The sequence below is a fragment of the Chelonoidis abingdonii genome, chromosome 1 (assembly GCF_003597395.2).
Source record: "Chelonoidis abingdonii isolate Lonesome George chromosome 1, CheloAbing_2.0, whole genome shotgun sequence".
Lineage (NCBI taxonomy): Eukaryota > Metazoa > Chordata > Testudines > Testudinidae > Chelonoidis > Chelonoidis abingdonii.
Window position 1 is genome coordinate 70300510 of NC_133769.1, and position 11452 is coordinate 70311961.

Consider the following 11452-nt stretch of genomic DNA (forward strand, 5'->3'; position numbering starts at 1 on the left):
AGCTGAATAGTACCAGTATTTTTAATTGCTCATATAGAAGTTGTTCCACACCCCTAATCATTTTTGTTGCCCTTCTCTGTACCTTTTCCAATTCTAATATATCTTTTTGAGAGGGGGATGGCCAATACTTCACGCAGTATTCCAAGTGTGGGTATGCCTTGAATTTATATAGTGGCATCATGATATTTTCTTATCTTATTATCTGTCCCTTTCCTAATCGTTCCTAACATTTTGTTAGCTTTTGGATGGCCTCTTCACATTGAGCAGATGTTTTCAGAGAACTATTCATGATGACTCCAAGATCTCCTTCATGAGTGGTAATAACTAATTTAGATCCCATCATTTTGTAAATATACTTGGGATTATGGTTTCCAATGTGCATTACTTTACATTTATCGCCGTTGAATTTCATCTGCTGTTTTCTTGCCCAGTAATCCAGTTTTGTGAGATCCTTTTGTAGCTCTTTGCAGTCTGCTTTGGACTTAATATCTTGAGTAATTTAGTATTGTCTTCAAACTTTGCCACCACATTATTAACACCCTTTTCCCAGATTGTTTATGAATATGTTGAACAATATTGGTCCAAGTACAGATCCTTGGGAAACTCTGCTATTTACCTCTTTCGTCCATGAAAACTGACCACTTACTTTTTGTTTCCTATCTTTTAACCAGTTATTGATCCATGAGAGGACCTTCCCTCTTATCCCATGACTGCTTACTTTGCTTAAGAGCCTTTGATGTGGGTCATTATCAAAGGCTTTCTGAAAGTTCAAGTACACTATATTCACTGGCTCATCCTTGTCCACATGCAGTGGATTTAATGACAGCTTCTGACACCCCTGCTTCCCCTTTACCATAGGAAAGGTTTCTCAGTAGCTGCTTAATTTTTCTAATATGTACATGCAAGTGCTTCATGCATGGTTTGTTAGTCACTAAAATGCACATTCTTTTGGGGAGTCAATTATCACAACAGACCTCTGGCTTTTGAGCCTTGTTCATCGCAACTACCACACAGTTGTACACAGACATGTATGGGAATGTGCTTCCATCAGTGAACAAGCCTTTGTATTTGTCTGTATCTAACCTACCATATGATACCTATGTCTACGTATCCCAGGACCAACTCCATAAGTGTGTAACTTTTTTTCATGATGTTTTAGTCGGTAGTTGCTTTTTTTCCTAACAGTGCCTTTCTCCTCTCTGGGACCCCAGTGAGGCAGAGAAGCATTACTGTCCCAGTTTTACAGATTGGGAACTGGGACACAGAGTGCCCAAGTGGCTTTCCCAGGGTCACACATGAAGTCCATGGCTGAGCAATGAATCAAGCCTAGGTCTCTCATGTCCCAGGCTAATGCCCTGACCTCCAGGCCGTCCTTCCTCCCCTATTATGGTATTAGAGCACAGACAAAATTGCATAAGAAAATGAATAGTTTAAAGGATCAAATCATCAGTGTCAGTGGAGGGGCACTTTGAACATTTTTTCCTCTTCCCTATGACATCTCTTGTCTGTATTTGTGTCGCTAGGGAAGCCCGTGGGTGGGTGTGTTTACATATACACATACAGGCACATCACTGTCCTGTCAATGCTCTCCCATCAGCATAGCTCCACTTTCCCACTGCACATGCCTTAGAGCCAAAATTTAGGATTTTATGCCAACATAAAAGAAGTACGTCGACTCTTGCTGAACCCTACAGTGAATTGATCCAGTAGTGGGAGTGTTTAATTCTAATAATTGGTACAAGCATGAGTGCTGCCAGTAGACCCCACTGTAATAAAGCACTGTAGCAAATTGGCTCTATCCCTCAAGCCAGACGGGATTGTAAAGTCAGGAGTGGCATTACGAATGTTTTCCCCAAGTAGAGTTTATTACTTACATTTATTACAGAATCTCCTATAAGAGGCCCCAGGGATGGTAAACATTTTACTTTCCTCAATCTGCATATGTATTACAAATTTATTAAAACAACCCCCTCAGGTCCTTTGTACACACAGCAGATTTATTCAGTGAGTGATAACTGGAACATCTCTGTGTGATAATTAAATAGCCTTTTCTTCAAGATTAATCTCATCCCAGGCTGATTCTGTGGCCCAAGGATGACCAAAAGCGGAGAAGAGTTGAAATTTTACCTTCATGGACAAACCTCAGAACAAATCACTAATGACATTTTGATATTGGATTAATTTGTCTAATTAATTCTGATTGATTCAGATTTTCTTTCTGAACATTGTTGCTTTTTCCCTTATTTGTTTTCCTCTTTTTTTTACATCATATTTCTAGGCTTCAATTATTATGTTTTACTTAAAAATGCAATTTGTTAACAAAAGTCACTGTTGAAGTCGAGCTTCTAAAAGCATGACTCCAGCTTCAAGTTAAATCTTAGCCAGCTGGTTCCATAGGGCCAAGTTGTGATAGCCTTACCCACACTGAGAAGAACCATGCTCCAGGAATAGCCCAATTTGATTTTAGGGAGGCAAAGTATTACTCGATGTGAGGAGAGCTATCCAAGTTTGGCCCTTAGTGATCAGTTAGCTTGGTCACTTGGCTCAGTGTTTTCAGGGTAGGGATCACTAATCCAAGTTTTCAAGTCTAAGGTGCACAGTTCATAAAATTGTTCTGTTCCCATTAGTTGCAACATTTCCTCTGTAGTGTAAACTCCATTCCTTTACAGCCATTTTTTGAGATGCTCTTCCCAGCTGACTTGCAGATTCAGCATCATCCTTGTTTCTCTTTTCCTGAGATTAAGGTACACCTCCTCCAAAGGCCTTCGGGAAGACATCTATATCCCCATTCCTATATTTAGGGACCAATTTATAATCCCTGTTGTATAGAGAACTGATGTTTCGTTTCCCATCTCCAGTTACCGAGATGCTGGCAACACAGTCTCTTTTGATTTCCCAGATTCTGCCTGCACCGTTTTTCCTTGTACAGAAGCTAATTCTCATATTCTGTATGCTGCTTCTGACACTCGGCAAATTTCTCTCTCTGCAGTCACGTTCTCTTTTCTCCAGCTGACGCATATCCGACACCAGGTTCCAGCATTCCTGGGTGGTCCCCGTCTGTGTCTTTAGTGGTTGTGAATACTCTAGTCATTGCCTGTTTCTTTTGTCAGGGTCTTCTTGTTGCTCATCAGCTTCCTGCTCAGTTGTTTGGATCCACTTGATTTTCTGGTCAATAAATCCATTCTTCTCCTTAATCCCTGATTTTGGAGTATTTAGTGAGCCCAGCTGTACCTGGTTGATGACTTTCAAGATGTGATGGAATGCACTCCTGTATTCACACCCTCCAAATCATTGTAATAATCTTTGTACAAAATATGCCTCAAAGGTATCATTTGAAGACTAATAACTGTCTGGTCAGTAATATGGTGAAATATGCTTAGCAACATTATAGATAAAGTTATGACCATAAGCTGAAATCATAACTGAAGTGTGTTTACCAGACAAGTCTGGGGAGCGGGTAAACCAGTTTCTCAGAGACTAAGGACAAGCTGACCCCTCTAGCCAGGTATCTTCAGAACTGATGGGCAGTCACCTGTTAAGTGGCCATTCTTTGGCAAGGAAGGAAGGCAGGAACAAAGATCTGCATCTTAGCAAACAGCAGCATGGAACCGTTTTCACCACCAGACTCCTTGACACCAACCTCACAGCAGGAGTGAACTTTATCTAGGGTAACACTCAGGAAAATACATTTTAAAGGGTGACTGAACTATAAAAGTAAGGGGCAAAACCACTCCAAGGTATCTTCCCCTCTGCCCACGTCCCACCTAAGAAGGCACAAGAAACAGCAGTTGGACTTTGGCATCAGATCCTGGCCTTAGAGTTTGGTCAGCAATGTTACTGGAAACACATGGTAAGGAGCCAAGTCTACTTTGTTTAGTTTTAATGGTAGGAAGCATTTTATTTTTATTTATCTTGTAACCATTTCTGACTTTAGTGCCTTATACTTGTACTCTCTTAAAAGCTGTTTCCTTGTAGTTAAATAAACTTGTTTTATTCTTTAATCAAAACTAATCCAGTGTTGTGAACTGTGTGAGTAACTCCATTTAGGGTAACACACTGTTGTATATTGATCCCCTTAGAAGGCCGACTGACCTAATATACCTGGACTGCCCAGGAGAGGAGTGGACAGTGCAGAACACACAGTTTTGGGGAAAATTCAGGACTAGGGATGTGTTGGGATCACTCTGCAAGTAGTAACTCAGTTAGTGGAAGCCAGTGTGTGGCCGATGTGTTACTGACAGACTGTTGGGGTCTGCATTGCTGAACCAGGACTGCAGCTATACACAGATACTCAGGACATGACCTGCAGGCTGTTTAGCTGTTTATGAGTGGCTTGCTTGGGAGCTACACCAGCAAAGCATTGTGAGGTACCCCAGGTTGCAGGGCAGGGGTGACACAGCCTCTCACTGGTCTGGATTGCATCCTGGCATGTCATACAACATATCTCACATTTGCAGCTCACAGTCCCATTGACAGAGTGCCTCCATCAGCTGCTTTGTGTTTAGGTTTGTATGCTGTGATTGAGATTTCTTGCTCTGCTTAGATCTATGAGCTGTTGCTCCTTTTAAAGTCTTCTTTTGCCCTCCTCTTAATCTTACCCTGGAAAGAAAGAAAGAAAAAGGAGGTTTTGCTTTTATTCCGCGCTCTCCACACCCATAGTGTCAGAACATATGAGTGTCTGTGAACCAACACTGTCACTTGTGCCCACCATTTTCCACGCCTTAGGACTGCAGCCTGACAGGGCCACACCTTCTGGTAGAAGACGGCATAGTCTGGACCCCTTTTGAGCAAGGATCCCAAGCAGCGTAGGCATCAGGCATTCTTCCTTCACTGCCACTTCATGAAGTCTGAAGGTGGCCTCAGCTCTTTGAGGCAGTCTGAGTGAAATCTCCAAGCAGCGTCAGACCAGGGTGGTACTAAAACCAGAGCTTTTTGAGAAGGGGAAGTCAAATTAAAACCAAAGAAATGGCATACACAACATATCTGGTTGTACATCACAAAAACCGTTCTTACATGTGTTATAGGAAAATAAGCAAGGTCTTACCTTTCTGGAAGGTGTTCTATCTCTCCTGAGACCCTTTTGCAGGCAGCATTTCAGAGGCTATGTCTACACTGCAAAACGCAGGCGTGATTGCAGCATGTGTAGGCATACCTGTGTTAGTTTTCATTTCGCTAGCATGGGTACCAAAGCAGGGTAGATGTGGTGACACAAGCTAGCAATCCAAATACATTCCCAGGGTCCCCAGAGGGCTTGTACTCAGATTGGTGGCCCCTGCTGAAGACTGCGTCACTGCATCTACTCTGCTACTCTTACCCATGCTAGCTAGATAAAAGCTATGCCTATTTGTGCTACAATCACATCTTCATTCTGCAACGCAGAATACCCAGACAGACAATTTTTTTTAATCTTCCCTCTTGTGGCCACACCCACAACAATTGTTTCCCAGCCAACCTCGCATCTCATTTTCAGCAGAACACCCCAAACTCATGGGGCCTGTGCCCTTCTTTCTAGCTAAATGACTATGTTTGTATACGTTAATTGACCTGAGTGGAGTTGCTAACCTGAGTGCAGCTCATTGCTTTGCATCTGAATTTAAAGGGAGGGCTCATATAATTCTTATAATTCTCTCAGTGTTCATTTTCCTCTTTATCAAATATAAAATAGATTCTTGTATAAGAATATGATAATAGCCCTTTAAATAATTTGTGAGCCCTTTAATGGTGCTGTCTATATTCAGTATTTTAGAACCTTCCAAAAATCAGTGAGAGCAGCAGTAGTGTGTTCTTAGGCCTGATATGTCATGTCATGTACACAGAAAATTATATAGTAAAAATCATACAGATTTAAAAAATAGGACCTTTACTGAGTACTCCAATATCGGATATGTTGCACTGGTATTTGGGATTGAAGAAAATGCTTAGCATGCCTTTGGCTCATTTCCTGTATGGAAAACTTTTAAAAGATCAAGTATAAGACTTAAATATCTATTTATAATGAAAGTTACAATTCATCACTTCTGTAATTTGTACAGATTGGTTCCAAATTCTCTGATAGGACACAACTGAAAGGAAGTCTGGTTCTCTCTAACTACACCTTCATTGCCCTAATTGAATCCAGTTTTCAAGTTTGCTTGCTCGCTGTTCTATTTATCTTATTCTTTGATTCGTACCTACTTTAAAAAAATTACTTAGCCTTAACTTCCCTTGCAAGTTGAGAACCGAGAATGGGGATGCTCTTTTTTAACCATTCATTGTCAAATTCCACTCTGTTAGTCAAACATTAGGTACAAAGTGTGACAAAAACAGCATAGTATTTTCTGAAAAAATAGTTTAGTTATGTGTGCTATCATTCAAATATTGAGGGGAGTATTATAGTTATAGGTATTATAGTTATAGTAACTAATTTACTGTCTCAGTATGCTCCAGGCACACTCAGTAGAGTTCACTTCACTTGCTGTTCTCCTGAATATGCCAAGTTCTTTTGCTGCTGTTTAGTTTTTATATTGCTCTAGTGCCCAGAGGCAGAATCAGGACCCCATTGTGCTAGGCATTGTGTGAACGTATAGTGACACTGACCCTACTATCATAAACTTAAAATCCAAAGAGCTAATATTCAGTGAACTAACCATCTCCCACTCATTTCAATGGGATGTCCATAGACTCTAGGGGTTCCCATATCAACACAGGCTATCCATCATTTAGCCTGGAATTCTGTCTTTTCTGGTGGCTGAGATGTTTCAGGGAAGAAAAAAAAGCCATCATATATTTAACGAATTCCACAGTGAGGTATGTGGGGAAGAGGCAAAAGAGTTTCGTCCTGACTCTCTTGACCCTGAACTATGAGGTTTGTTTGTCTTACAATAATCAGAAAGTGACAGTATAGCTGGAAATAAGAGGATCAGCAGCCCATGAGTGGGGTTGTAATCACTGGGCCAGGATCTCCTCCCATTTCCACCAGTTTTCTATCAGTATAATTCCACTGAGGGTGCGTCTGATTGAAACCACTGAGAGGAGAACCATGCCAGCTATATTCGACTCACTGGGCTTAATAACACCAACTTGCAAGTTACTGGTTAATATTTTAAACCGAGCAGTTTATGGGAAGACAAGCATCAGGTGGCACTGATGCAGAAGGGTAATGTTTGAGATGTCCGGATAAAGTCAGAACCAACATCAATGCAAATCCTTGTCTGAGGTTTGAAAAAGTTCTGTTCTCCTCTTTTAGTTATTTGTATGTGTCTTTCTGCACTTTGTGGCTCTGACTGCAAAAATCGCAGAACGGCCCAAGTATCATGAGGCTGATTTAACATTATTACCATCATTACAGTGGGAGCAGAAGGAGGTAGAAATGAGAGAACTTGTCCATAAGATTTCCAGACAAAGTTTTCAGACACATTATCCAAACTGAGTTTCTAAACCTTTTGAGATTCCCGTATTGAAAATTAACAAACCTACTACAGAGCTGACCTTTAAAACGAATTGGTCACTGTGGAAATGGAATTGGCCTCCACCTAGGATAAAATTTTCAATAGCGCCGAAGTTCCCGTGACTTTTGAGGGGATTTAGGCATATTTGAAAAGTTTACTCATTGTTTCCATTGGCAGTTGTTTTGTTTTCATGAGCAAACCACAGATTGACACTACTCAGTATGATTGATAGAGTCTGCTGCCATGAAGCCCTTGTGCTAGGCGATTGTAGCAGTTTAGGGATGAGAAGAACGCCGTGTCTATTAGGAATTTGCCTCGATTCTAGCAATTGATGGCAAACCACAGAGGTAGTTAGGCTGTAGCAAACCCCTAATGCAGACAAGTGGCAAAACTGCGGGGAAAAGGGTGGTACTGGCACAGGCCCTGCCTATGTTATATTTGACTGTTACCAATACTTTGTTTCAAGCATTATAATTCTCTCCACACCCCCATGCCTAGTGTGGTCAAAGCTAAAAGTTAATGAGTTAGAATGTTTAAATTACATTTTAAAGTAATTACCTCATTTTGATGCAATTTGACACCTACATATTAGAGTATTGATATATTGTATTAAATGATCATTTTACTGCTTTTCATAAATCACGCTCCAACATTGTTACATTGTGCTATCTTTCACTACTTTATATGATAACCTAAAATCCCAGACCATTTTTATCTGAATGGGTTTTTCTCTGCAAAATACTTTAGATAAAACACCCTGGCAGAATGCCATGAATGTATTTGCAAATTAAAGTGGTGGATGAAATGGAATGATCCACTTAATCATTTTCTACCACTGTTACAAATAAAATGCCATTATTGTTTCCAGGTCAAATGCCTTCCCATTGAAGGATGAATTGATACCTGTTTGATATATATAATTTATTCCTCCTCTCTTTCCTCCCTCTTTTACAGACCAGATGATGTGCTGCTTAGGCGTACCCACGATGAGACGGTCCTCTTGCATTGCTTTCTCTGGCCTCTGGTTACTTTCCTGGTAGGAGTCTTAATTGTGATCCTGACAATCTGTGCAAAGAGCTTGGCCGTCAAAGCAGAGGCAATAAAAAAGAGGAAACACTCATAAATGGAAAAGTCACTGAAGGAAAAGGAAAAAGTTGTAAGAAAGTCGAAAGTGACAAATTCGAGATACCTGCACCTCCAGTGCACCCAGACATGCCCGTTGCCAAGGTCTTGTCAGGCTTTGGTGTTGCTGATGCCTGAGGATTATTCTTGGGGGACAGCTTTATGAAATGTCAACTAATTGCTTCTTCTGCTATGACAGTAAACAAGAATATTCCACCAAAAGATTCTAAACTGCACCAAATATGCTGTACTGTATTAGACTAAACTTGAACAATGGCTAATTTATCCAGGTCTTAGATGTACTGAGGGACGAGATCAGAAAACTCGAAAGGTGGTGAATTTCATCTTTGCAAAACAATCTTCGTTGTTAGTATTTGGTATTAAATATTTAAAATATTATTTACTTATCATAGACCGTATTTCTGAAATAATAAAGGATGGTGGTTTTGGTTTTTACCTTTGTTCAGTTCAGTTTTTTTTAATTTAAAGTTTTAAAGTAACATATTCCACTGATTTTATTTTTCTTCACTGTACTGGAGAGTTTCATTTTGAAATTGACATTTTAATTTGGGTCTAGACAAAATTCTTCATTCATCCTTGGTTGTTTATCTTGCAAAATATTAAGATCCCTGAGGATTTTTAATCTTGTAACTGGAAAACAAATACTGATTTTTATTTGAAAGAGGAAAACAATGCTGGGAATAATCCTATTGACTCAATAGCATTCAGTCCTTAGCAGTTCTGTAGTATTCTGTGAGTTATCCTGTCAGCGTTATCAGCTTTACAAAGTGGTGATATAAACCACACACACATCGTTTTGTAGTAGAACTCCCACTAAGATTCTGCTTGACACTTCTAATCACATACTTAAATTAGAAAGTTCTATGAGTCACTTTACATCACTTTGTTCAAGTGATGGTTAAAAGAATAAGATCTCAACTTTTTACAGTCCCTTAGTGCATGTAAGTAAACTACCATTGTCACAGTCACTCCATTGCTGTGTACAGCGCTAACAGTCTCAGCAAAAGGATGTTTTTCAACATCAAAAATAAGATGTACTAGTAACTGAATAACTCAAAATCTACATTCCGTATCTTACCCTGCCATTTCCAACATTCAGCATCGGAAACCTAAGGGATATTTATCCTACTCAGGTTAGAGAATAAACGTAGGAGGCACATTTTAGTTCAATGCAAAGCTGTCTCTACCTTTATCACAAGTCTTATTAATGAGATTCCACTTTTCAGTATGTTTCTGATGTACATCATGTGATGATATAGTAGATTTTTAACCTTTATTAACAAGTCTGGAACTCTAAACCTGCTCTCTATTTTTTTAATCTCTGCCATTCTTAGTATTGATTTAAAAAAAGAGATCTAATTGGTTGTTTCTGGGCTCATTTGACAATTATCTGTAGAAATGTTTCCACAAGCAAAAGCAAATGACTTTAAACCCTAGGAAATGTTCTGTTGTCATAAGGTGATTTCCATTGTTTATTATCCTTTCAGTGGTTATTGTATAGATAATAATAATAATCAAATATTCAATGTTTTAATAGCTTTTTATTTTGGAAATTAGCATACAATGGGGACAGCATGGGGTAGGAACTAGGGCTGTGAATTAGGCCAGCCGTCTATTCCTAGTTCTGCCACTCCCCTGGTGTTTGACCTCTAGGATGTCACTTAATCTTTCTGTGTCTCAATTTCCCCGTCTGTCAAATAGAGATAATGTTACACTTATCAATTAAGTGTTTGAAAGCTAGGAATGAAAAGTGCTATATAAATGGTGTATACATAATTCTCTGCTGACAGGCTCATTCACCGGGAAGTGTACCTTTTATCATCCTCCTTTTAGATACGGTCTGAGTCTGAGGGCGAAAAAGTTGCCATGATGAATGGAGGTTGTGATTTTTTTCAAACTGCCTATGGAAGTTTGGCACCTTTTGAAAATACAAGCCTGCTAGTTAGCAGAGGACATATCTTTTCATTCAGTGACAGTGTCTAGATTCCACGACCTGTTTCATGTGCTGCAATCCTGTTGCCTTAGCAACACACTACCTTAGCAACAAACTGAGCCATTCCATGGGTTTTATTGTCACACTGCAAATCAGAGAAGATTGCTGGCTTTGGGCAATTTTGCCATTTGAGTGAAATAGTGGCAAGCCCACTTTATATATGTTTCCGTTGACACCCACTGGGCACGACTCGCTACAGGCAGTCTGTGTAATCTTTATTCGATGCACATTAAAATATCTTTTATTTTTTCAAAGGAGATAGAAAAATATGGTGAGATTCATCCAGAGTTGGAGGCAGCAGCTTGGTTCTCATAAATCCAGATTAACTAAATCCTCTCTATCTTTGCTGTAAAAGCTCTTGTGACTGAATTGTGTGGCTGATTCCCTGAGCAAAGGTAAGCCGTGAATTGAATCCCTGTAGTCAAACTGAGTTTGTTCAGACATCACAGCTGTAAACCTCCTAGAATTGTGACTTGTGGACACCACTGGGAGTAAATCACAGTTATCAGGATGATACTAAATCACCTTTCTGAGTAAACACAGAGAATTCAATTGGGAAGCAAAGAAAGGCAATAAGTCTTTTTCCAGCATGCTCTACAGCAGTGTTTCTCAAACAAGGATCGCTGCTTGTGTAGGGAAAGCCCCTAGCAGGCCAGGCTGAGCTGGTTTGTTTACCTGCCCTGTCTGCAGGTCCAGCTGATCGCGGCTTCCACTCGCCGCAGTTTGCCACTGCAGGCCAATGGGAGCTGCTGGAAGCGGCGCGGGCCGAGGGACTTACTGGCCACCACTTCCAGCAACTCCCATTGGCCTGCACTGGCGAACCACGGCCAGTGGGAGCTGCGATTGGCTGGAACTGCGGACGGGGCAGGTAAACAGACCAGACCAGCCC

The 11452-nt window shown here is 40.3% G+C and overlaps 1 protein-coding gene across 2 annotated transcripts in view; it reads left to right on the plus strand.

Annotated features, from left to right (window-relative positions):
• KCNMB4 (potassium calcium-activated channel subfamily M regulatory beta subunit 4) overlaps window positions 1-11084 on the plus strand; it is a 34435-nt gene extending 23351 nt beyond the window's left edge. The window contains exons 3-4 of one of the 2 annotated variants that reach the window (XR_004376941.2): window positions 8382-8880; window positions 10819-11084. Coding sequence is in view for 1 of the 2 variants with exons in the window: in XM_032803821.2 (XP_032659712.1) it covers window positions 8382-8550 (169 nt within the window). In the remaining variant the exon portion in view is untranslated. Of the gene's footprint in view, window positions 1-8381; window positions 9011-10818 lie in introns of those variants that run through there. The other variant, XM_032803821.2, reaches the window with a different exon arrangement.
• Window positions 11085-11452: the final 368 nt, after the last annotated feature.